At 40.7% G+C, this 24,725-nt stretch overlaps 1 protein-coding gene across 6 annotated transcripts; it reads right to left on the reverse strand.

The window, feature by feature from the left end:
* Nucleotides 1-1,633: 1,633 nt before the first annotated feature.
* LOC309689445 (uncharacterized protein) lies at nt 1,634-14,780 on the reverse strand. 6 transcript variants are annotated; one of them, XR_014271379.1, is made up of 5 exons: nt 14,652-14,780; nt 7,970-14,240; nt 2,937-2,974; nt 2,553-2,671; nt 1,634-2,464 (listed from the first exon to the last, which is right to left on the reverse strand). XR_014271379.1 is itself a non-coding variant. In XM_082505854.1 (2 exons), the coding sequence occupies exon 2, from the start codon at nt 14,002-14,004 to the stop codon at nt 8,155-8,157; it is 5,850 nt and encodes a 1,949-aa protein (XP_082361980.1). In that variant the 5' UTR covers nt 14,005-14,240; nt 14,652-14,780; the 3' UTR covers nt 7,323-8,154. The 6 variants fall into 6 exon arrangements, 1 of the variants encoding a protein (XP_082361980.1); XR_014271380.1 differs by having other exon boundaries at nt 2,937-2,978; XR_014271381.1 differs by having other exon boundaries at nt 2,553-2,675; nt 2,937-2,978.
* Nucleotides 14,781-24,725: the final 9,945 nt, after the last annotated feature.

A 24,725-nucleotide genomic window follows, 5' to 3' on the forward strand; every position in this document is an offset into this window, starting at 1 on the left:
TATCGCTGTACAAAATTGTTTAAGGTTTCCACAGTCAAGAACACCTTTGTAACATATGAGTAAACAAAAGCTACAGATAAAAGGTATCCGGGATTTGGTACTGTTCACTAAAAGGATTTCTTTCTGAAAGCTTTTGTGTGTGTGTGTGTGTGTGTGTGTGTGTGTGTGTGTGTGTGTGTGTGTGTGTGTGTGTGTGTGTGTGTTAAACTGTAATCCTTTATATGTATATGTATAAAGGAAGAAATCTACAGATTTCTTTTACTGATTTTGAGGTTGTAGTTGTGCTCCCAGGACCTGGTGTGGATATTCCCTGCCTAAAAACACAAGGCCAAACCAGATTGGGGAATTGGTTGCTTGTTCTTTTATGTAATCATCTTTCTGTTTACATCAGGTCAGTAACTATTTCTGTGGTGTCCTTTGGTCTTGGACTGTTGGCTGAAAATGTATTTGCACATCATAAGATTTGCAGTGGAAAAAAAAAAAGATAAATTATTATATCACATGCTCTATGCTAGCATAGAGAATCCTGGTCATATTTAGAGCTTATTTTAAAACCTTTTAATGTTTTAATTACACTCTAATTGTTTTAATTACACTCGGGGCGACTGTGGTTCAGGGCGTTGGGAAGCTCATCTTGTAGCTGGGAGGTTGCCAGTTCGATCCCCAGCTCTGTCTGTCCTGGTTGTTGTGTCCTTGGGCAAGACACTTCACCCTACCGCCTACTGGTGTTGGTGCGATAGGGCAGTCTCACTTCTGTCAGTGCAGCTGTGGCTACAACTGTAGCTTGCCTCCACCAGTGTGTGAGAGTGAATGAATAGTAGAATTGTAAAGCGCTTTGAGTATCTAGAAAAGCGCTATATAAACACAATCCATTATTATTAATTGACACAGTTTTTAAATTAATTAATAGCTACATTTCCACATGCTTACACTTAAAAATATTTGTACTTAACTCTTAATATAAATATGAAAATGACAAGTAAGAAAATGTCTTTTTCTGAGAGTGAAAGAGAAAAGTTTTGCTAACTCAGAACAGCAATTCATCCTCCACTAGAAACCGAACATCTTCATCAACGTATTGATTTGTGGTTTCTATCAGACTCTCTGGTAACTGTCTTGGCTTAATGGATTCAGTTATTCAAATGACCCTTAGCACTTCATCATTTCCCAAAAAGAAGGTTTGAATGTCCTGTTAGATTCAGGTGGCTATAAAATATGTATTTCCATATTTTCAAACAGGAAAGAATTTATTCAAGACATGTCTGCTATATTTACATGAAAAGCATATTCATAAAGATCTACATTAATTATACATTGTACCATGTTTTCATAAAGGCTTATACTACTAAATAATTTACACACATTACTATGGTTGAACACTAGATTCACTTTTATCTTAAGCTGCCTACAGATAGCTGTCCATCAGAGTAGCGTTTTACCTAAATGTGTATCTGTTGTTAAAAAAAAAAAAGTTGGATTTACGCAACATACTGCAGAGTAGTAGCAGTAAATGCTTTCACTGCTGTGAAATTGCAAGATAGACTTCAGTCCAACTGTGAGTTTCGTGCTGAGTGTTGTCTTGTTTGCAGGTTTTCTCCAACATGCTGTCCTTCACCTGCAGCGACTTCTATTTTAAGCTGCTCTATCATAACAAAGGCATGGGGAAGGATACATTAAAGGAACTTTGATATACAGTTATGATCAGAAGCCTGCATATACTCAACATGGACGTTGATGTCATGGTAATTTGGGGCTTTTAATGATATCTTTTAACTCTTAGTTTTACAGGGTGGAAAGATTATACCGCATGTATCTTTATTAACTTTAAAAAAACAGGAATTGTGTGCACAAGCTTGAATTTATTTTGGACCCCTCACACACTCAAAATAAGCTAACACAAATAAAAAAAATCAACCTCTCCACAACTCCAATTTCACCTATTTCAGTCGTAATGTTTTAAGCATATCGGCCTCAGACCATCAGACCATATCCAAGTGGTTAAAATAACTTCATGGAGAACAACCATGGACAAATTATCAAGTCATTCCCTGATGTGATATGAAACACACAAAGTTTTTCCAGAGTTTGGACAGCAAAAGATAACTAAAGAGGTTGAAACGAGTTTATTTACAGCTAACCTGAGTGAATAAAGAGCTGGTCTTATTCAGATGAAAGTAGCTGCAATAGTGGGGCTCAGAGAAGTGGGAAGAAATACATTTAAGTCTTTGAAAAGTCTTTGTAGTCTTACTTGTCCAGGCAGAATGTTGAACTGAGAGATAGAGATGCCGAAGCTCAGAGACAGTGAAAAGGCGACTCAGTGGACAGTGGACAGGCAGATGCGTTCCAGGCAGGTCTGTGCTTCCGACGAGAGTGTCAAACATGTACAGTGCAGTGACAGTACTGGTGCTGTGGCTGTTTTGCTCCAGAGAAGAGCAACAGGCAGGTTTAGGAAGAGGTAGGAATTCTAGAGTATTAGAAGGAAGCAGATAAGAAACAGGAATTACTTTGTAAATGTTACAGAAGTCTTAATAATACACACTTAGTCAAATTACCGCTAAAGTGGAGACAACAGTCTGTCAGAGAATCACCGTCACAGTTCCCCATACTGATAAGAGAGATGAGCTGCAGGTGTGCAGGAGCAAGCCAGGAAAGAGCAGCTCCAGAGATCTCTCTAGCTGAGAGCAAGTTTGAAAGAGAACCAGAGCCAAAGAGTGACAAAGAGAAAATGATAAAAACTGTCAAATGCAAACATTAAAAAAAATATTTGGAATTATTAATTTAACACTATGCTGTTACTCCTGACTTTTAAGCTGCACAAAAGTAATGAAGATAAAATGTTTTTAATTTAAAACATAACTTTTTTTAATGTAATATCTGATTTTTTGATTTCTATATAATATGTACATTCTTGATAGGAGTTTGCTTGTTAGTCATACCTTTCCCTGGGTTCTTGGCACTCATCTTGATGAGCCATCTGCCTTAAAACACACAACATATAGCCGTAGGGTGAGACTAACAACATCTGAATAGCAACCACAAAAGGTGAGCAAGTCATTGGCAATGGAGGAGCTCACCGATAAGAGAAAAACAAAAAACGAAACAAAAATGCAGTGGTTGTATCAGTGTTTTTAGAAAGTGACGTTTTATTTTTTATTTATCAATGTTGTTGCTGTCTTTTGCTTCAGTTATTCATGTATGTGAAATATCTTGTGCATTTCAGCTTGAAATCTTCTCTGGGTAATTTCACACATTGATGGTTTCCAGTTGCAGGCAGAATGAAATGGCCTGATGATTGTCAGGATAGCAATGAACTTTTGTAAAACAAAGTCTTAAGCTGAACATCTGTGACACCCAGCTTGTATGGATGGAGGTGAGAATGTTTTTGGGAGTGGAGCCGTTTTCAGTTTCAACTTTTGCTTCATGAGCAGTGTGTCCTTTCAGATTAATGACTACATCCAAAGCCAAAATAAAACATCAAAATTGAAACAGTACACCAAAACAAGGCACTTTAAGCTCACTGGTTCAGTCCTGTAATTTATAATTTTATTGCCATATTTAAACTTTAAAAAAAATCCTATTGGGGAGCAAAGTACATGTATGTATATTCTTGTATATTAGAAACAACTATTATCTGTCCCAACTGAGACTCATTGGACTTTTCATTTATGCTTAATTAAAACTCAATATTGTGCAGTTAGCTATGTGAATGGGATTATTTAAGTATATGAAATTATATCAACATTTATGTGACTTTTTGTTTGTTAGGAAGATTTTTTTTTCTCGGTCATTGCACATAATGTCCAGCTGGCATAAAGAATATTTATGCTTATTTCTTCTCTGCAAGTCATCTGAGGTGAACTCACAAACCGCTAAAATCAAGTGTTTTCATTGTAGTCTGTTTGGACAGGTTGTTTCATGGAGGTCCTGTTCTGACCTGAGGATTCATCCATTTGTGATGCATGCTGGATCTTCTCCACACAACCACCAATTCAAGAATTTCATATTGTGGGAGTCAAAGAAGGCCCAAATCTGATGCAATAGGCCAATTTTGACACCAACACATAAAGATTGTGGATGTATTGCCAAAAACTTTGACATCTTCCAAATGGCAGCATGACACTTGTCACAGTTTAGTTTGCTGGAAATATTTAGCATTAATATCCATAATGTGGAGAAAAAAACAGCGTGAAAGTTTGAGGTGAGATGTGCACATGCAAATGGTCTGAATGAGATTCTCAGGAAGAGTTCTCAAGAGATACAAGAAGTGAACAAGAATATGACACAGAAGTGGAAATTGGCCAAATTCAAATTAGATTTTTATTTATTTTTTAAATAGGTGGATATATTTTAATGGATGGAACATCTTTCTTTTCAAGCACTTTTTGATAAATACTATGACTTCTTTGATGAGTATTTATACAGACAAAGAGTGCTTTATGTGCTGGTTTGTTTTATACACAGACATCGAGCCCTGGTGACAGTGTGTTTGGTAGTTTTGGTGAAAAAAAAGACTTTCAGGTCAGGTTTTTGGCATTTGTTGGACAATAATAACATGGGTTTTTTTGGGGGGGTTTTCACCAAAAATATCCTAATGCGAAGTTATAGACAGCCTGTCATTTTCACGCAGCCATTCATTTTTCTGCCAGCTAACTCGTGTTTGGCATGATAAAGCCAATATGGCAAAAATATTGTTTTTCATTTGACACATATAATCAGCATCTGCTACTGTGGAGATATGTCAGGCTATTTTCTTTTTTCTTGTAGCACCAGTGAAAGACATAACAATAGCTTTTGTTTTAAACTACAGGAAGATCTTGTCAGGGAAGAACAGCAAAAAATCCTCTAGGAGAAGGCAGTACAGGATGTTTTTTTTTTCTTTCTGTAGACTTCCATGTACCTTTCAGAAGTCTTGACAACGACTGACTACAGGCACATTTTCTTTGGCTGTTAATTTTATTCTGCTTTTAACAAGATTTTAACAAGACTTAACAAGTATCTATGAAAAAGAAGAAAACAATTTGTCAATTTAGACAACGTTTTTATTTGTGTTGTTTTTTAATTAATATATAATAGTTTACAAGTCATGTATATGCCAAAAATATCACAAAAACTGTTGATGATAATATTGCGTTACTTACTGTTACTGTTTTGTGATGTTTGCTTATGTCTCATCATTGAACATTATTATTTTCACAGCAGTGTTTCCAAATTCAGAGTGATTAAGCAAAGTAGCTTTTGTAAAGAAAAATATAAAATATGAAATACAGAATCAAATCTGTATTTCCCAGAGAAGTTCCAGTGAATTCACTTGTCTTTTAAATTTGATCAGTTTAAGTTAGTGGCCACTCATGTAGCTCCAAGTAGTTCAACCAGTACAATAATGTGATCCTATCTGAACACTTTCAAACTCAACTTTCTCTAAAAGCTTTGACAAGTAAATCAATTAATGATATGTGGGAACAAACAAATGTCCTGTGGTTTGTACTGTTCAGTTTTTGTTTTTTAAAGTTAAAGGTCTTGAAATTAAAGCTAATGTATATTTATGTATATTTTTGCCCTAGGTTAAGCTGAAGAGGCTCTGTGTATGAATAGTGTCTGGTCTGAGGTGAGCACAGTGGGGAAGGATGCCATGCACTCTTGTATAAGTGTACAAATGTCTTGGAAGAATTTCTTCTGCTTGACATTATATACACACACACGTATGTATTACAATTTTAAATACCGCTACACTGTGTTGTCGTCAGGCCTCAGTCATTGTCAAGGCACACTGCCAACACTAAATCATTTTATGGCTATATTTTTGCTGAAATAACCAACTCTGCTTTCACACTTTCAATTCTGTCACCTCACTATCAGTATCACTTCCTCAAAAGCATCACCCTTTTCAGCCAGCTGATTGAAGTTTTCACACATTTGTCATTGCAATTTTAAATCACTAAATGTGATCTTCAACAAAGATGCAGCATGTTCCACTTTACTTTAAGTTGTCTCAATTCCCAGCACGAAAACGGTTTCCTCATCTGCAGCAGACGCAGTGAGAAGTGTAGCGGATAACGAGCAGAAAAAGAGAGATTGACAGCCTGTCCAATATAACTAATCACAGAGTTGGCTGGAAAACCTTGAAATGATGGGCTTTGACACAAGCTGGAGAGAGATCTGTCCCATTCAGTTTGATTAAATTTATCCCTCTCTGGGCATAAAATAAACACTCACTGCTGTCAAGCCCTTGAACTCTCAGAGGACTTAGATTTGCACATTCAGTTCCAGAGGATGACACTTTGTACAAAACATGATCGATCAGAGTAAGAAGTAGCTGATCAAATATTAATATACCTCCCATGTTTGATGCAAATAATTTCTAAGATATTGAAATGAACCCTTTTTCTCCTGCTCTTAAGTCTGTGGCTATAGAAGTAAAGTTTCAATGCATCAGCATTATCTGATATTGTATTCGTTTGAACAAAATCTGGTTCTACCCTTTTTATTTATCAGACATCAGCTGTCAAGCCTTTTAGTCCACCTGAATATGAACTATTTCAAGGTATCAGACAATGAAGACAATGAATTGGATTCTGCAAATGCCGGGTGTATACAGTGACATATTGGGTCTGTCTACTCAACTTAGTCTTCATTGTCGGACAAAACTGATGACACTTCTGCCTCTATTCTTTCATCTATTTGACAGAAACAAAGTTAAACATATTTGACATTTTGCTGCATGATAGCAGGCAGTGAGTGCTATTCCTTATTTTTATGTGAAAGCTAAAGAAACAAAAAATGCATCAAGTACTGAAATGATGATGAGAGATGGGATGCATAAATACTACAATTTTACAGAATTTCTATTGAAAGTCCCAACAAAAGAGAAATATATAGCAGGATCATCCCTGCTTCTCACTGTCAGATACCTGAATTGACTTTTCGTTTAAAAATGCTCCCAAAATAAATGAAATGAAACTGTATGAAAAAGAAATACATAAAATGAAAAAGAAAGGGAAAGTAGTGATACACAACACAGCACAAAAAGGTAAAGGAGGCAATGTAAATTTAAAATCTGCTTTGTATATTAAGAAATCTCATTATCTGTTCACGTGTATCTGAACCGAAACAATAAATTGACTATAACATATAATTTCCTGTATGCTTTATTTGTGATGCAATCGTCACTTTTCTGTTTAGACACTGACATGTTGCTTTACTTTGACTTGACATAAAACTTTAAAAGTTATGGCACAAACCCGCTGAGGTCCAATTTGGCAAAATGCAAAGTAAGAAGATTGTTTCCCCCCCTCAGGGCCACCCACAGCAAGAAATGTGTGCATTCAAATATGAGACTTTTTGTGGAGTACTAAATTGCAAAGAGGAAGTCTGTTCAGAAGGGTTAAAGAAATCTGAGCTGGCAGCAATCACTTCAGAGTGTCGGGTCAGGACACTTGCAAATGTTCAGATGTGAGAGGAACAAACAGGCAGAGTCCAGGAATAAAGTTGTCATTCTTTGTATTTTCAATTGAGAATGTGCCCGCAGCTGGGCGAGATAGAGTGTGTGTGTGTGTATGTGTGGTTTCTGCAGACAAAGCATAATAATACAATCAATTAGGAATCAGATTACATAATAAACATAAAGATACAACTGAGGTGTACTCAAGTACAGTATATAGCTAAATAAGCTGACATTATACTTCAGCCTGGTTACATAAACTTAAAGTCAGACATTATGCATTAACACACCACATACAACTATGCACTGAAGGCAACTTTACATCGGTTTATCATCTGTTACACAGAGCACAGAATCAACAACACGATAACAACGAATCTCTCTGCTAGAAGCTAATTAGCAAACAAATCTGTTATGCTAGCGAACTGCCATTTGTACATAACGTCACTTAAACAGAAGCTGCTGGTAAGTCATCAAATACACTCATGGCTGAACACCAACATAACTGAGTGAAGTAAAACATTAACTTACGGTCTTATGAACGCACACACTGTCCGTTGTTTGGCTGCCGTTTGTCTCTGAACTAAAGTTGCGGACATGCACCCCGATGGTGCATTCAGGGGACATAGGAAATCCCATACACAACCCTAACCCTTTTGTACAGCCGCCCCCAAATTTGGTGTACAAATTTGACCTTGATGGAATGTCCTCTGCACCTAAGCAGAATCCTGGGGTAGAACAGGCAACCTGATGAGCCGGGCCACCGGGCGAGTGTAAGTTCGGTCCTTTACTCGAACGACTGCAGCTCTGACACGATCATCGGCCCCCGGTAGGATAGTTTTCACAGTTCCTACTTGCCAGAGCGCTCGTGGGGTCTGCTGATCAACAATGAGAACCACAGATCCAACTGCAATGTTGTCTGTGTCCTTGTGCCATTTCTGCCGTGGTTGCAAGGTGGGCATAAAATGCCGTATGAAGTGCTTCCAGAATTGGTCAGCCAGGACTTGAGTGTGTCTCCATCTCTTACGACTGAGCAGCTCGGATTCTGGATAGAACACTTGGGGTAGAGAGCAATCTGGCCGCCCCATCAACAAAGAGTAGGGCGTGATGGGATCTGGGTCTGCGATGTCTGAAGAAACATAACCCAAAGGCCTGGAGTTGAGTATACTCTCCACCTCAAGCAGGACAGTCCTCAGCACTTCCTCTGACACTATCTGCGCTCCCAACGTGGTGCGCAGAGCGGTTTTCACAGATCGCACCTCTCTCTCCCAAGACCCTCCAAAGTGTGGAGCACTAGGGGGATTGAAACAGAATCGGATCTGTTCTGCTGCCAGTTGCTGTCTAAGATCTGGCGTTAGGGCGATGAATGCTTCTTGTAGTTCCTTACTTGCACCTCGAAAGTTAGTACCCTGGTCCGAACGGAGTTCAAACAGCTTCCCTCTACGGGCTATGAACCGTCTGAGTGACATCAAGAAGGAGTCAACATCCATGTTTACCAGCAGATCCAGGTGAACTGCTCGAGTAGTAAGACACTTGAAAAGGATGCCCCACCTCTTTTCTGTGCGCCGACCCACTTTAATGAGCATAGGGCCGAAGCAGTCCATTCCAGTCGAATAGAAAGCAGGTCGGAAGAGCCTCAAACTTGAGGGCGGCAAATCTGCCATTTTCGGGACCTCTGGTTGACCTCTCCACTTCTTGCATTCGGGACAGTAATGCTGATGTCTTCTGACTGCTTCTCTCCCCCTTAAGATCCAGTATTTCCGGCGCAACTCAGCGAAAACACGTTCAGCTCCCGGGTGGTTGAGCTTATTGTCACATCGCTGGATTAGAAGCTTCGTAACTGGGTGAGCAGGCTCTAGAAGTACAGGGTGTAGTACCTCAGGGCTCAGGCCTTCGCATCTGCGGAGTCGACCTCCAACTCTAATCAAGTCAGAAGCCTTGTCATACTCAGGAGTGAGGGTAATTAGCCTGCTACTGGATGGAATCAGCTTCTCTGATTTAAGTAATGTGAATTCTCTCGGGAAGCTCTCCATCTGAGAATGTCTAAGCAGGGCCAGCTCTGCCCTTTTAAAGTCATCAGCATCAGGGTGACTGGTGTCATTAGCCGCCCCGTGCATCACTCGAGCAGTGGCTTTCAGGAGTTCCTCATATGTGCTGAACTGTTTGATGTCAGGTATCGCTGGACTAGCGGATCCAGTAAGCAGACCACAGAACACTGGCTTCTTCAGCTCCTCCACTTCCTCCTTAGCTTCTCCCACCGGTGCTTGTGGCCAAAGGCTGGGTGGCAGCTGAAGAAATGGTGGCCCCCGGCTCCAGCGATTCGCACCAGCAAGCTGAGCCACAGTTTTCCCTCTTGTGATATCGTCTGCTGGATTGGTTCCTGAGTCCACGTACCGCCAAGATGCTGCAGCAGAGAGTTCTTGTACCTCTGCAACTCTGGTTCCCACAAAGACTTTATATCTGCATGAATCTGAATGGAGCCAGTTAAGCACTGTGGTCGAGTCTGTCCAGAACACCACATCTTGGATGTCAAGGGTCAGTTCTTTCTTCAGAACAGAAGCCAGCTGTGCTCCTGTAAGGGCTCCACACAACTCTAGCCTTGGAATTGAGAGTTGCTTCTTGGGTGCAACTCTCGACCTCGCAGCCAAGAAAGCCACCTGGACCTTTCCTTCTCCTTGGTCGGTCCGTAGATATGCCACAGACCCATAGGCACGCTCAGAGGCATCACAGAACACATGAAGGCTTCGATGGCTGTGACTACAATCCGAGCGTGAGTCAGTGTAGCATCTCGGCAGCGTTATCTGTGAGAGCTGGCTGAGTTCACTTTCCCACAAACGCCAGGCGTGGAGCAGATTCTCAGGTAAGTGAGGATCATCCCATCCTCTTTTCTTGTCCCAGAGGTGTTGCACGATGACCTTTGCCCTGGTTGTATATGGAATAAGAAACCCGGGAGGATCATACTGCTGGGCGAGCAGCCGATAAATGTTGCGCATTGTTGGCTCTGAACTGACACTCTGCTGATGCTTGTACCGGAGTGCATCAGTCTTACAGTGCCATACGAGTCCTAGAGTGCGCTCTTGCGGATCGGCTGACTCCTGGGAGAGCCAGAGAACGCTACCCTCTGACTGGGATTCAACTGGTAGGTGGCTGATGACCGTGTGGACATTGCTAGCCCATTGTCGTAGTTCAAATCCACCCTCCAAGAGGAGAGACTGCAGGCGATCCACCAACTCCTTGGCTTGGCCTTCTGATGGGAGGCTCTGCAAACAGTTGTCAACATAGAAATTACGTTCTATGGACAGACGAGCATCCTCTCCTGGCTCAGTGTGTTTCTGGACATGATCTTGAAGTGCAAAGGTGGCGCAGCACGGACTGCATGTAGTCCCAAAGGGAAGCACCTGCCATTGGTAGATGGTGGGTTTTTCGTCTACCTTCATGTCTCGCCACAGGAAACAGAGAAAGGGTTTGTCCTCATCTAGCAGACGGACCTGATGGAACATCCCCTTTATGTCACTGCTGAAGGCGACTGGGTGTTCCCTGAACCTGAGAAGGACTCCCAACAGGCTAGCTCCCAGTGTAGGCCCTGGAAGAAGGCAGTCGTTCAGGCTCTGACCCTTGTAGGTGAAGGAACAGTTGAACACTATCCTGTCCTTCCCGTTGTGGTGCACCATGTGATGGGGGATAAACCACGAACAGTTACTCACTGCGGCCTCTTCCGGTGCAACAGCTGTGACGAAGCCAGCCTGCAGCAGTTTTTGGATTTCCCGAGAGTAGGCAGCTGCCTTCTGTGGTTCTCTGGCAAGTCGTTTCTCTGTACCACGAAGCTGGGCCAAAACTGCCTCTGGTGTAGCACGAAGAGGGGGAAGATTCTTCTTCCACAGTAGTGGGGTGGCATAGCGATTTACTCCATCAATTGTTACTCGCATTGTCCTTTCCTCAAGTCTCTGAATGGCCTCAGCGTCTTGTCGGGACCTAGTAATGAGCCGCTCACTCCGGTATGGCAAGGTATCCATCTTCCAGAGTCTCTCCACATGGCTGAAGAGCTCAGCTTCTGGTGAGGCCCCAGAGGTGAAGAGACACTGCTGTGGGGTTAGCCGCTGACGTAGGAATCTCGATGGACCCTGTAAAGTCCATCCAAGTCGGGTGTGCACAGCTGCAGGTCCACCTGGAGGACCTAGACGTACTGGCTCCACAGGAGTGAGAAGATGTGGATTATCTGACCCAATAAGCAGAAGGGGCTGTACTTCCTTTATGTCTGGCAGTGGCAGGTGCTTAAGGTGACGGTACCGCTCCTGTAATGCTCTTATCGGGTAACTATGGCGTGCTAGGCCAAGTTCCTTTGCTGTGAAGGCTCGGTGGATCTGGAAGGACTTGTTCGGCTGTGAGGCAGGAGAAATGGAGAATGACACAGCAGCACCATGGATGGTACAGCTATCTTGACGGACAGTGCGGAGTGCTAGGTCCTCTGCTTCCCCGTGCAGCCCCAAGCAATCAGCCGCTTCGTGCAGAAGTATGGTACGCTCTGATCCATCATCCAGTATAGCATAGGTTTCAACCATCTTTGTACTGCTCCTAATGATGACACGACTTAGCTTGAGTAACACCTGACTGCTATTGGTTTGCCGGTCTACGTACAGTGTCTCAGAGGTGGAACTTACTAAGCATGTGCTTTCCTCTGGTGCACTGGTTGAATCAGAGGCTGTAGCATCTGGGCTGGTATTGACATCATGAAGAACTTCAAGATGTCGGCGCCCACATGGTTTACACTTGGCTTTGAGGTTACACTTAGCTGCTTGATGATCACGGGCGCATCGCCAGCACCTCTTATTCACCTTGATCCACTCTGTCTTCTGCTCCTTCGACAAGAGTTTGAAGTTACTGCACTGATTCAGGTAATGCTGCACTGTATTACAGAATGGACAGTACTTCTTGGGCCTTTCTTGTGCCGCTGACATGTCACCTTCCATCTTTCTCCTGGGCTCACTACCATGGAGAATGGTGGCAACCTTCTGAAACTTATGCTCAGGACGTCTTTCCTTTCGTGAAACTTGCCTCTCCCTGTCAGAGTGGCCGCAATATTGGTCTCCAATTACCTGGACACGCACCTCATACTCAAGCCATTCAGCAAGATGAAGCAGTGTTGGTATAGGAGTGTTGATGGGATTGACAAATCTCTGGAAATTTGCTCTTAGGTCATAAGGTAGCTTAGCTAAGAGGCGAGATACGTGTGAGCCACACCTCAACTCTGTCCGACCTTGTTCTCCCAACTGGTGTAACATACCGACTAGCGCACGGACTTGTAGTGCAAAAGACTTGAAGGCTCTGATGTCACCACTCCTAATGTTGGGTCCATCCATCAGTTTGGTAATCCTTTTTAAGGCCAGATGTTGAGGTTGCCCATACATTTCTGTAAGTGCTCTCATGGTGTCAGCAAATGGGAATGGACTGTTACTGTATGAGTCAGCTACAAGTAGTGCATCTTCACACTTAAGGTGATCTGTCAGGATCTGGAACTTGAAGTGTTCAGGAGCATCAAGTGGAAGTATGTTATCTAGAGCTAACTTTAATCTTGCAAACTCACGTGGGTCCTCGTGCACAAGGTCGGGGATCGTTGGTTGAGGTCCGCGATAAGTCTCTATCGGTTGGGCTCTGCCGAGAGAGAGTGGTGTCTGAGGGCACCCACCTGGTTGCAGGCGATCGGTTGGACACTGTCGGCGGTCATCTGGATAGTTACCACAGCGCCTGTACGGATAACTCGAATCCTGATACCCATATCCATAAGGAGAACGATAGTGACTGTCAGGGCAGCTTGGGTGACCAGGGGTAGGATGCCTGTCATCTTGTCTGTAGTATGGATCATCTTCATAGCAGGCCCCTAGCCTTGGCAATCTAGGAGGAGTGGCAGGCTGACTGCAGTTCCTGTGGCGACGAGCATACACCTCGTCAACCCTTCTTTGGCCTGCATGATATGGTGATCGTCCCCTTGCTGCTGACGCTGGAAGTGGAGAGGGCCTCTCACCTGGTGTCATTGGTGAAAGAAAATCTTGAGATTCAGGGCATGAGTCGACTGAAGGTGATGGTGACTGTGCGCTGCGCTCCCTGTCAAGATCTGCGTCATTTAGACTGTGGGTGAGCTCCTCAATCAGGCCATGCTGGCTGTCCTTTGGATGGTGAGACTCATCCCCAAATGGCACCTGTGGAGCACTTTCAGGCTGATGTGGGCTCTTCTGACCTTTGATTGGCACCAGCTTACTAGTGTGGGCAGGTGTGGTTGACGTCCCATCCTCAGACCGTGATGTGGCATGCTGTGGAGCTAGTACAGGTGAGCTAGAGATCAATTCTGTCAGGCGTTGCACATCTAGTCGGAGTTGATTGTGTTCCTCTTTCATATGATGAATATATTGGAGAATTTCAGGATGAGTAGAATGCTTGCCCTGATCATCATGTGAGAGTCGGTTCTTAGTGAGGTCATCCACTTCATAGTTCTGGAGGTATGATGGCAGCTTGCTATGTCTGTGCGGACGGTCAGACTCTCTGTATGGGTATCGGCCTTCCATTCTGAACATATAAGGCTGAAGCAGTTGCTCACATCCGGCTCGAAGGACCAAATGTTCAGAAGGGTTAAAGAAATCTGAGCTGGCAGCAATCACTTCAGAGTGTCGGGTCAGGACACTTGCAAATGTTCAGATGTGAGAGGAACAAACAGGCAGAGTCCAGGAATAAAGTTGTCATTCTTTGTATTTTCAATTGAGAATGTGCCCGCAGCTGGGCGAGATAGAGTGTGTGTGTGTATGTGTGGTTTCTGCAGACAAAGCATAATAATACAATCAATTAGGAATCAGATTACATAATAAACATAAAGATACAACTGAGGTGTACTCAAGTACAGTATATAGCTAAATAAGCTGACATTATACTTCAGCCTGGTTACATAAACTTAAAGTCAGACATTATGCATTAACACACCGCATACAACTATGCACTGAAGGCAACTTTACATCGGTTTATCATCTGTTACACAGAGCACAGAATCAACAACACGATAACAACGAATCTCTCTGCTAGAAGCTAATTAGCAAACAAATCTGTTATGCTAGCGAACTGCCACTTGTACATAACGTCACTTAAACAGAAGCAGAAACTGCTGGTAAGTCATCAAATACACTCATGGCTGAACACCAACATAACTGAGTGAAGTAAAACATTAACTTACGGTCTTATGAACGCACACACTGTCCGTTGTTTGGCTGCCGTTTGTCTCTGAACTAAAGTTGCGGACATGCACCCCGATGGTGCATTCAGGGGACATAGGAAATCCCATACACAACCCTAACCCTTTTGTACAAAGTCATTTAAATAAACTAATTATAAGTCCTTCAGAATTTTTGTGACTAAAGTTGACTTCCCCAAGAAAGTAAAAGGTTTGCGGCATAGGTGCTATAACACAGCAATAGGCCCCGGGGCAGAAATTTTTTTGGGGGCCATTACCACCATGTTGTACTTGAGCAAGAACAACATCTGACATTTTCATTCTCTATCTATCACTGTCTCTCTCTGACACACACATACAAATACACACTGGAAGTGAAAAATCATAGCTTATACCAATAATCAATAATACCAATAGCGTCATTCTAGCTTTTGAGCAGCACCATGGACAACAACCTGCTCATCCTGCTTCATAGAGTATAGAGCAGGATAAGCAGCTTTCTTGAGCTTCTCTTCTTTTTTCTTTTTCCTGCAAAACATAATTTAAAGAGCTGATGCTTCTACTGATGTTTTCATAGTTGATGTCAACAAGTTTGTCGACCTTTGCAGTACATTTTTTGCGTCCTTTATACTATTCAAAGAAATGTCTGGTTTATAAGGTTGGGGAATCTTTTGTTTTCACTTGAACACACTTTGGGGGTTTCTTCTAATTTTACTGTTGTGAAATTTCAAATTTTCAGTAGCATAGAGACCTGAGTCTGACTGCACAATCTGACCAACCATCCATTCTTTTCTGCTTATCAGGGTTGTGGATGGGCTGGAGCCCATCCAGCTATCATAGGGTGAGAGATAGGTAGACCCTGGACAGGTCACCAGTTTATCACAGGGCTAACACATAGTGAAAGACAACCATCTGCACTCACAGTCACAGCTATGGACAATTTCATCAATTAACCTAACCCCATTAATTGCCTGTCTTTGGACTGTGGGAGAAAGCCGGAGTACCCAAAGAGAACCCCCACACACACAGGGAGGGAACATGCAAACTCCACACAGAAAGGTTCCAGCCAGATGTTGGAGTCGAACTCAGGACCTTCTTGCTGTATGGCAACGCGACTAACCACCGACTTTGAAGTGAATTTCCTGAGATGTCCACATTACACATAATAGTTTAATTTTCGTGTGACTCTATATACATATATGCAGTTAATGAGATATCGAATCTGGTGCTCCAGGCAGGAGGATGAAGTGACAATTGGTGACAACAGAGGATGCTAGGGATAGTGTGAAACACATGATGTGTAGTAGAGGCTGCTAATGGGAGCAGCTGAAAGAAGAAGAAAATATTGTCTATATATTGCATCAGTGTATTTCACAGAAATGTATTTTACATAATGATAACAGATAATGTCATTAGGCCTGTCTCTTCCCTCCTTTACCTACACTGTCTGCTCTGATTAGAGCAGCTTTGCTAAAGTTGTAATCATGCAGTCAGGAAGATAACTGTAGTGTCCCACTCCCATGCAGGATTACCTTGTCAAATATCTTTTGGACCTTATTTATCAACTTAAAACAACATATTGCTAGCACATTGCATAAAATACCAGCATGCATTTGGAGGATTTTTCAACAGTTGTTTAATGGTTAAGTCTGAAAGCACACATGCCAGATCGAAAAAAGAAAAATCACAAAGGTTTTTGGGATCAGATCGGTGTTTTGGGACCTTGACTGCAATCGTGGTGTTTTAAATTTAGGAGTAACATTAGCTTGGTAGAATTATTCCCATCTAATATATGCCTTTAATTATCTACAAGACTGGAAGCGTTTCACATGGCTCAAAGAGTAACACTGTAAAAGTAACCAAATTACTTTTGGTTGATCTCAGTAATCCAGTTGGGCACTTTAAGTTCTGTCCTCTATTAATATAATAATAGATGTGCTTAATAACTGCTTTTCAAAGGAAATTTTAAAAATCACTAGATTAATCCCTCTTCTTGATTCTTCAAACCAAAATGGAGAAATAGATAAGAAAATTAGATTTTCCTTTTCGGGAATTAATTTTTCAATACAGGGTTAAACAGAAAACTAAATAAAGACCAAATTAAATCAGCTGACTATGTATGAAAACACTTAACTTTTGCCATCTCAAAGATAGACCTCTCAAGTAGATGAGTCTGTGTAGCTGCATCTGTATATGCTTTCAGCAGACCATTTTATAAGATTAAAGCTCAATATACAACTGTGGTGGAAAGCCTCCACATTTACATTTAATCCAAGTAGAAAAATACAATTTAGCATACAATGGGCAATTACAGCGTGTCACATATCAAAATAATCAGGTTCATGGGGGTCATGTGTTATATGGGCTGTTCATGCTCTAAGTCTATACTTTAATTTTCTCACAGAAATAATTTATGACAAAATTCTTAATATGATTTTGGAGACTCAGTTCAGTTCAATTCAATTCAATTTTATTTATACAGTGCCAAATCACAACAACAGTCACCTCAAGGCACTTTATATTGTAAAGTGGACCCTACAATAATACATACAGAGAAAAACCCAACAATCATATGACCCCCTATAAGCAAGCACTTTGGTGAGAGAAGGAAGGAAAAACTCCCTTTTAGCAGGAAGAAACCTCCGGCAGAACCAGCGGTCATCTGCCGTGACCGGTTGGGGTGAGAGTGGGAACAACAATTAAGCCCACAGTGTGTACTCTAATGTGGTGATATGGTACTATAAGGTCATTAAAATAAGCTAAGGCCTCATTATTTAAGACCTTGTATGTGAGGAGCAGGATTTTGAATTCAATTCAAACAGATTTAACAGAATGGCATTAGATTGCTAGGAACATTAAATAAAAATGCATTCGCACCAGCAAAGGAAAGCATGACAATATACCTCGATGACAATATGCCACTAGAAGAGAACCCAATACAATTGAGACTAAGACTTAATCAAATAGAATTTGTGTTTTTCTGATGGACTGTTGAGGTCTGGATGTTTTTCACAGCAACCTCATTTTAATTTATCTTCTAAAACCAAATTTAATTACCAAATTTCCCCTTGTGGGACAATTAAAGGATTATTCTATTCATTCTAAAAGTCTTCATGTAAGCAGAGATTCTTTTAAATTTTTTCAAAATCATAGGAAAGAAACAGGAAGAAGGAACATTAAACAGGCCTCAGGCCAGACAATGTTGGACCATGCAATTTTGACTGATTAACATTAGGAACACTGAAAAAATACATAGCTTCATCTCATGTCTCTCTGAAAACAGTTGCATGCATTAGTGTACATACAACTATTAGCAGCTTACTTTCTATGAAATGTAATCCACTCACACCAACACTGCAGTGTGTCCTATTTGCTAAGTGTTGGTAAATGATCCTGTCTTCCTTATAAGTTGGAGCCGTCTAACTTTCAGCCATTTGTATAGTGTGTCACATTTTGAAAAACGGATTCTGTATGCCACTTATGCAAAGCTAGAATAACACCCCAAAGTATTTGGTTCCATCTGGAGCATAATGAATGTTGCACAGCAAACAGAAACGTGATCAGAGACCTTAAACCAGAACACCTTTTGTCAAGCAAAAAGTCCTTTAGAAGAAGGTGACACAAAGAGTAAAAAAAAAGACAAAACCAAAAACCCCATGAACTGAGAAATATTATTTTCCATATTGCCGTCAGATTTCGTCAGGCTGGAGTGGGATTGAGACCGCAAATGAAATGAAACGTCTCTACAATTTATCATCATTATCTGCCTTTCTGCACCTGTGAATGTGTCCTATTAACTGTGAAATCTTTTTGTCCTTTCCTTTGCATCACCTTTCCTCATTTGTAAAAACAGTTGTACTTTCGATTCAGCAAGTTTTTATAGATATTTCTTTGAATAAATAATTCGATGGCGTGTAATTTACTGATAAGCTTAGTTGTTAAAAAACTGCAAGTTGTGGATGTCTTCAGTATCTTTTTTTAATCAAGACTTGACTGATTTATTAAAAGTTGTGACTTCAAGGGTTTCAAATTCCATAATGTTTTACAACTTCTAACAACATAACGTTTCACTTTGTTGCCAGATTCATTTAATAAACATCATTTCACTCATAATTTAATTGCACCCTTTGTGAATTTTTATAAGCAAAAAGTTTCATTATTTTTACATTATCTCTCAGTGAGCGTTGACCCAGTGCCACAGGTCACTGTGTAAAGATAAATGTACACCTGAAAACTCTACAGACTGGCACAATCACGACCATTTAACTATCTCCTTTAGGATTTTGAAAGGACACTAAAATATTCATTTTCTACCTGTGTTTACGTTTTGTTATAGGAAGCAACCATAGTCATACATCTTATGATGGTTTATAATGGAGCACTGTAACAAAAAATAATTTCCCCCAGGGATCAATAAAGAATTCTGATTCTGATTCTGATTATTGCAAAGGTAGAAATGATCTGTTGTCATAACACCAGAAAATCTAACAAACCACACTGTTACAAAAAACAAAGAAAATACCCTGGCCTTGACATGTCTGCCTGCAATATAATTATGTACCTTTCATTTTATTATAAACTTCGAAATAGTCGAAATAGTTTTCTGTGTATTTTTCCAATCCAATTTTAATTATAATGCACTTTTAAAAAGCACAAGATTGACAAAGTGCTATTCAAAGCACCAAAATGCTGCACAATAACAAACATAGTTGTTTTTCTTGTTTCTTTTTACTTCTACAGAACAAACCTTCATGAAGAAAAAGTAGAGAATTTCAAAGGTGTTGTTGTGATTTTATGGTATTGTAAACAATAATTGTGTTATAGTGTTGTTGATGATGTTCCACCTCTTCCTAAGACTGCTTGTTTTTATCCTCAGTGATTTCAGAGTCACGGAGAGAAAAAAAACTGAAAAAAAGGAGAAACACTTACATACACACTGTGTGTGGACTAATCACTCTTTCTCCTCCCTTTAGTAGTGTGGTGGGACCTGGAAGGAGTTATTGTCCTATAAATAGCACGAATCCAATGAACCAGTCAAGAAAAACCAGAATGCAGGAACTTTAAACAGTGCGCACCCTGAGCCAGACAACAAATGTTTCGCAAATGGGTGCTAAGATTGAGCAAGCTGTGTGTGGACATTATCAGTTTGGGAGAACCCACAAACAGTGAGCATCCCATTCTCAGTCCGTGGGAAAGATGATGTAATGCTTATAAAAGCTGTCTTGAACATGTATAGGAATTTCTTTTACTTATGTATTAATCACATTATTTTATTGTATAATGCCTTGGTGCCACTGGATTTTAACATGTCTCACACTCATACAGTAAGACAAATGGTGGGGGTCTAGTAAGGAAGTTGGGGGAAGCAGACACTCCACAGGAAGAATCCTTTGCCTCTTTGAGGACTCTGGGAGGTAGCAAGGGAGTGTGAACCTTAAGGTGTGAAACAGCTGTGTACTGCCTTTTGTTCCTCAAGAAGGTATTTAACTGAGAGTCATGCTAGGCTCAGTGAGACTCTGCTGACCCTGCCCCGCGGTCATGCAGGCTCTCCACAAGCTTGGTTGTCTGTTCTTTGTGTGTTTTGATTAAAGAATGTTAGTAACGGCTCACAGCTCGTCTGCAGGCTTTATTTAATGGAAAACTTCCACAACAAACATCATGCTTTAATTAGTGCACTCATCACTGGAAGCTTCCACCAACCGAGCTTCACACATGCAGGGATGCTCAGTTGCATTTTATTACATCATACCGGTGTCTGCATTGTGCTATGTTGTGTAGCGCTTTCTAATCCTTATACCCATGTAATGTATACATCATCAAGAACAAAACAGCATCATCAAGAATGAATTGCCTTTACCTCAATCACACAAACAATCACCCTTTTCCCCCAGGAGTTCTCATTTAGCTATTGCCCATAGATACAATGTCCCAAACAATGTGTGACACCTTTTTGGAACAATTTTGCCTTTTTTCACCTTACCTGAAGGATTGGTGCTGCTGGCAAAGATAATACATTTATGATACAAACAAAACAAAGGGGATTTTATTGTCTCCTTGGGGTAGATTTTCTCTACTCAACAGTTTTAATGATAACATCTCTTTGTTCCAGAACAATTATTTGAACACATACTGACCAGCAGCCTTGCAGACACTGAACAGATAAAACAAGCAGACCTCCACAATAAAAAAAATCAATAATAATAATAATTAACAACATAATAATAACAATAATATGTTTTAAATACCAAACTGCACCAGAATATGTATTAATTTTACATACAGTCCCAATATAAAGTGCCACCAGTAGACTATACAGATGGATCTCAGAAGAGTGAAGCAAAATCAGTGCATTGACAACCTCCATTTCTTCTAAGGGCCAGGCACACTTTGGCCTTGGGCCCTATACCAAGAATCCAGTTCAACATATCTGGGGTATCTTTCCAGTATCTGGATTCATTTATCCTAACACTGGGGATCAGGATAAAGTACTATAACTCTTTAAGTTAGCTCAGGGTTTCCTGTTTGTCCAGTTTTTTTATTTATTCTCGGTGTCTTACTATTTATTTTTTATTCTTGCACAGTTGGTGTGGAGCACTCACAGTTTCATTGGACATGCACAATGACAATAAAGGGCTATTATATTCTAAAGTAGTTTATGCCCTTTGGGTAATAAGTAAGCTGCACCCCTAGAGGTGCTTATGGCTCTTTCTGTCCATCTCCATCAACTCCTGCTTTGACAACAACAAACAAACAAAAAATAGCTGAATACATGAATAGGTAAATGAAGAGTGGGTCTTTTTTACATCTTAATATTCATTCCTCATTGCTATGTTTATTTTATACTTGTGCCTTTAAAATCCATAGCCTACACACAAAATGTCACCACCAAGACTGCTGGCTTCCTGGTGTGCTGGATCTGCAGCTAGAAACTGGCAACTAACAAAAATAGTAACACGGAAAGACATATCAAGAAAAAAAACTGCTGAAAAGTAGGCATCTGTGGAAAAAGCAAGAGCAGTTTGGGAAATTCTGCAGAAAACACTGCAGAGCAAAAGCGGTTTTAAGAACTGGATCACATCTGCACACTTCATAGTGCTGCTGGTTTTGTGGCAGGTCAAGAGAGAGCGAGGCAATAAGAGGAAGGTATTCATAGATGGTGAATGACTCACGGAGGCTTCTTTTTTTTAATTGTGACATTGATAGGCTCATTTATATTTTAGCTGGGTAACTGTCATTATAATTATCAGATATGTTCAATTAAAATTTCTCTAAAATTGCTTTTTTGATTGTCAGCATTATGGACCCCTGCTTTAGCATGTATGGCAAAGTTGCAATAGATTTTATGAACTTGCAATAGATTTCTCAGCTAGAACCAGCAATTGCTCTGGATGTCTAGTTTCAAAAGAACAAGATGGCAACAAGAAAAAATGCTCAAGCCAAGCTTTAAAATGTGACTTTAAAACCCATGAAGTCATGTTTTCCAATGCCTACATCCTTCTTTTATATACTGTCTATACTCCCACCAATATAGCTTTTAACTGTTGCTGCTAACAACCTTAATGGAAACTGGAACAAATTTATACACATATATGAACTTTTTTTTCCTTTTCTTCCCTCCTATATTTCCTCCCCTCTATATAAAACTAACAAAAAGCAGCATTACTATCTCTGTGTCTTCTGGCTCACCTCTGTTTTGCAGAGCTATATGTATAAAGGCCTTTCACATGCACTAAATTTGACACCAGTGATTTGGTGATGTGAAAAGCAGGATCTGTATGGATTCTTCAAAGTAGGCCAGTTTAAACATTATTTAAGCATTATTCCCAAAAAAAACCCCACATGTGCGAGGTCCTGATATTATCCTGGTGCATTTAAAATGCACATTGCTTTTGTGGTTTAAAATTGCAGTTTGTCACATTCTGTTTATTTAGCAACTGTATGGTAGTCCAATAAGAAATGGTCGTTTAAAAGAAAAGCGTAACGTTTATTCCAAAAAATGTCAACATGCAAAGTCGAGAATTTTTGGCAGACACCGACATCATGGAGCAGAATCCCAGATGAAAGTAGGAAATAGTGATTAAACCCCCTAGACTCTCAAAGTTGGTTGTGGTGGAGCAGGGTGAGCAGATGGTTGAGAAAGATTTTGGATGAGATGCCCTGAACACCCTGGATGAGAGTTGCATAACAGACAGCCTTAAAGGGAGATTGACAGAGCACATTGAATTTAAAAGCTGGGGACTTGAGGTGAATTTGAGAGTTGCTGAACTTGGATAAAAGGAAGGCTTTCACATCTGTTTGGTAAGTACTCCTACATTTTAACACAACAACATCATAAAAGAGGTCAAACATAATGCTTTCTTTTCAATATTTTTGTGCTTTGTTTTTGTTTTAACATGCATGAAATATCTCAGTGGCAAACGTCTTAGAAGGCTGTGGAAGGAATGAAAAAGGTAAGGTGTCCTTGTGAGGTTGAACAAGGATTATCCACAACTAAATTTCACTAGCTGGGCCCACGTCCTCATTTTAGCTTTGACAGCATTTTAGTAGGAGAAGGTGAATGCTTGGACATGAATTGAGCTGCGGTTTAGGGAAAGCCTCAAAGGGCACTGGCGACAGCTCCTGCATTGAATAGAAGTAAAGAAGTTAAAGAATTGAAAACAAGGAGGGAGGGACGGTGGGGCACGTAAACGAGAATGAAAAGCTTGCAGACCTGGGTGAACCCATATAGATGACAACCAGAAGGAGCGTGTTTGGAGGCGTGGTCCTACTCCTGAAATTCCAATACATAATCTCCAAGTAAATGCATACAGTACCAGTCAAGAGTTTGGACACACCCGTTCATTTAATGTTTTTTCTTTATTTTCATGACTATTTACATTGTAGATTCTCACTGAATGCATCAAAACTATCAATGAACACACTTGGAATTATGTAGTAAACAAAAAAGTAAAATAACTCAAAATGTGTTTTATATTTTAGATTCTTCGAAACAGTCACCCACACTCCTGGTATTTTCTTAATAAACTTCATGATCCTGAAATGGTTTTCCAACAGTCTTGAAGGAGTTCCCAGAGATGCTGACCACTTGTTGGCCCTTTTGCCTTTACTTTTTGGTCCATCTTATCCCAAACCATCTCGACTGGGTTTAGTTCAGGTGACCGTGGAGGCCAGGCCATCTGGCGCAGCACTCCATGACTCTCTGGCTTGGTCAAATATTTCTTACACAGCCGGGAGGTGTGCTTGGGGTCATTGTCTGGTTAAAAAATAAATGATGGTTGAACTAAACACAAACCGGGACATGGGATTGCATGTCACTGCCGGATGCTGTGGTAGCCATGCTGGTTCAGTGAATCTTAAATTTTGAATAAGTCCTTAACACCGTCACCAGCAAAGCACCTCCACACCATTACTCCTCTTCCTCTGTGCTTCATGGTGGGAACCATGCATGTAGAGACCATCCGTTCACTTTTTCTGCATCACACAAAGACACAATAGGTGGAACCAAAGATCTCAAATTTGGACTAATCAAACCAAAGCATAGATTTCCACTGGTCTAATGTCCATTCCTCGTGTTTCTTGGCCCCAAACAAATTCAAAAAAATCTCTTCTGCTTGTTGCTTTTCCTTGGTAGTGGTTTTTTAGCAGCTGCTGTTTTGCACAGTGTCTACTGAACACTTGATGCAGAGATGTGTCTGGTAATGGAACTCTTTCTGGCATTAATCTGGGTCTAATCTGAGGTGCTGTTAAGTTTCGATTTCAGAGGCTGGTGACTGGGATGAATTTATCCTCAGCATTAGAAGTGACTCCTGGTCTTCCATTCCTTGCGGTCCTCATATGAGCCAGTTTCATTGTAGCTCTTGATGGTTTTTGTGGCTGCACTTTGGGCCACATTCAAAGTTCTAGCAATTTTCCAGACTGACTGACCTTCAGTTCTTAAAGTAGTGATGGACTGTTGTTTCTCTTTGCTTAGCTGATTGGTTCTTTGCTGTAATATAATTCTAACAGCTGTCAGCTGTGTACCACTCGATTTCTGCACAACATACTGATTGTCCCAACCACATGAAAAAGGCAACAAAT

Source organism: Aulonocara stuartgranti, assembly GCF_965226115.1.
Source record: "Aulonocara stuartgranti genome assembly, chromosome: 2".
Classification (NCBI taxonomy): domain Eukaryota; kingdom Metazoa; phylum Chordata; class Actinopteri; order Cichliformes; family Cichlidae; genus Aulonocara; species Aulonocara stuartgranti.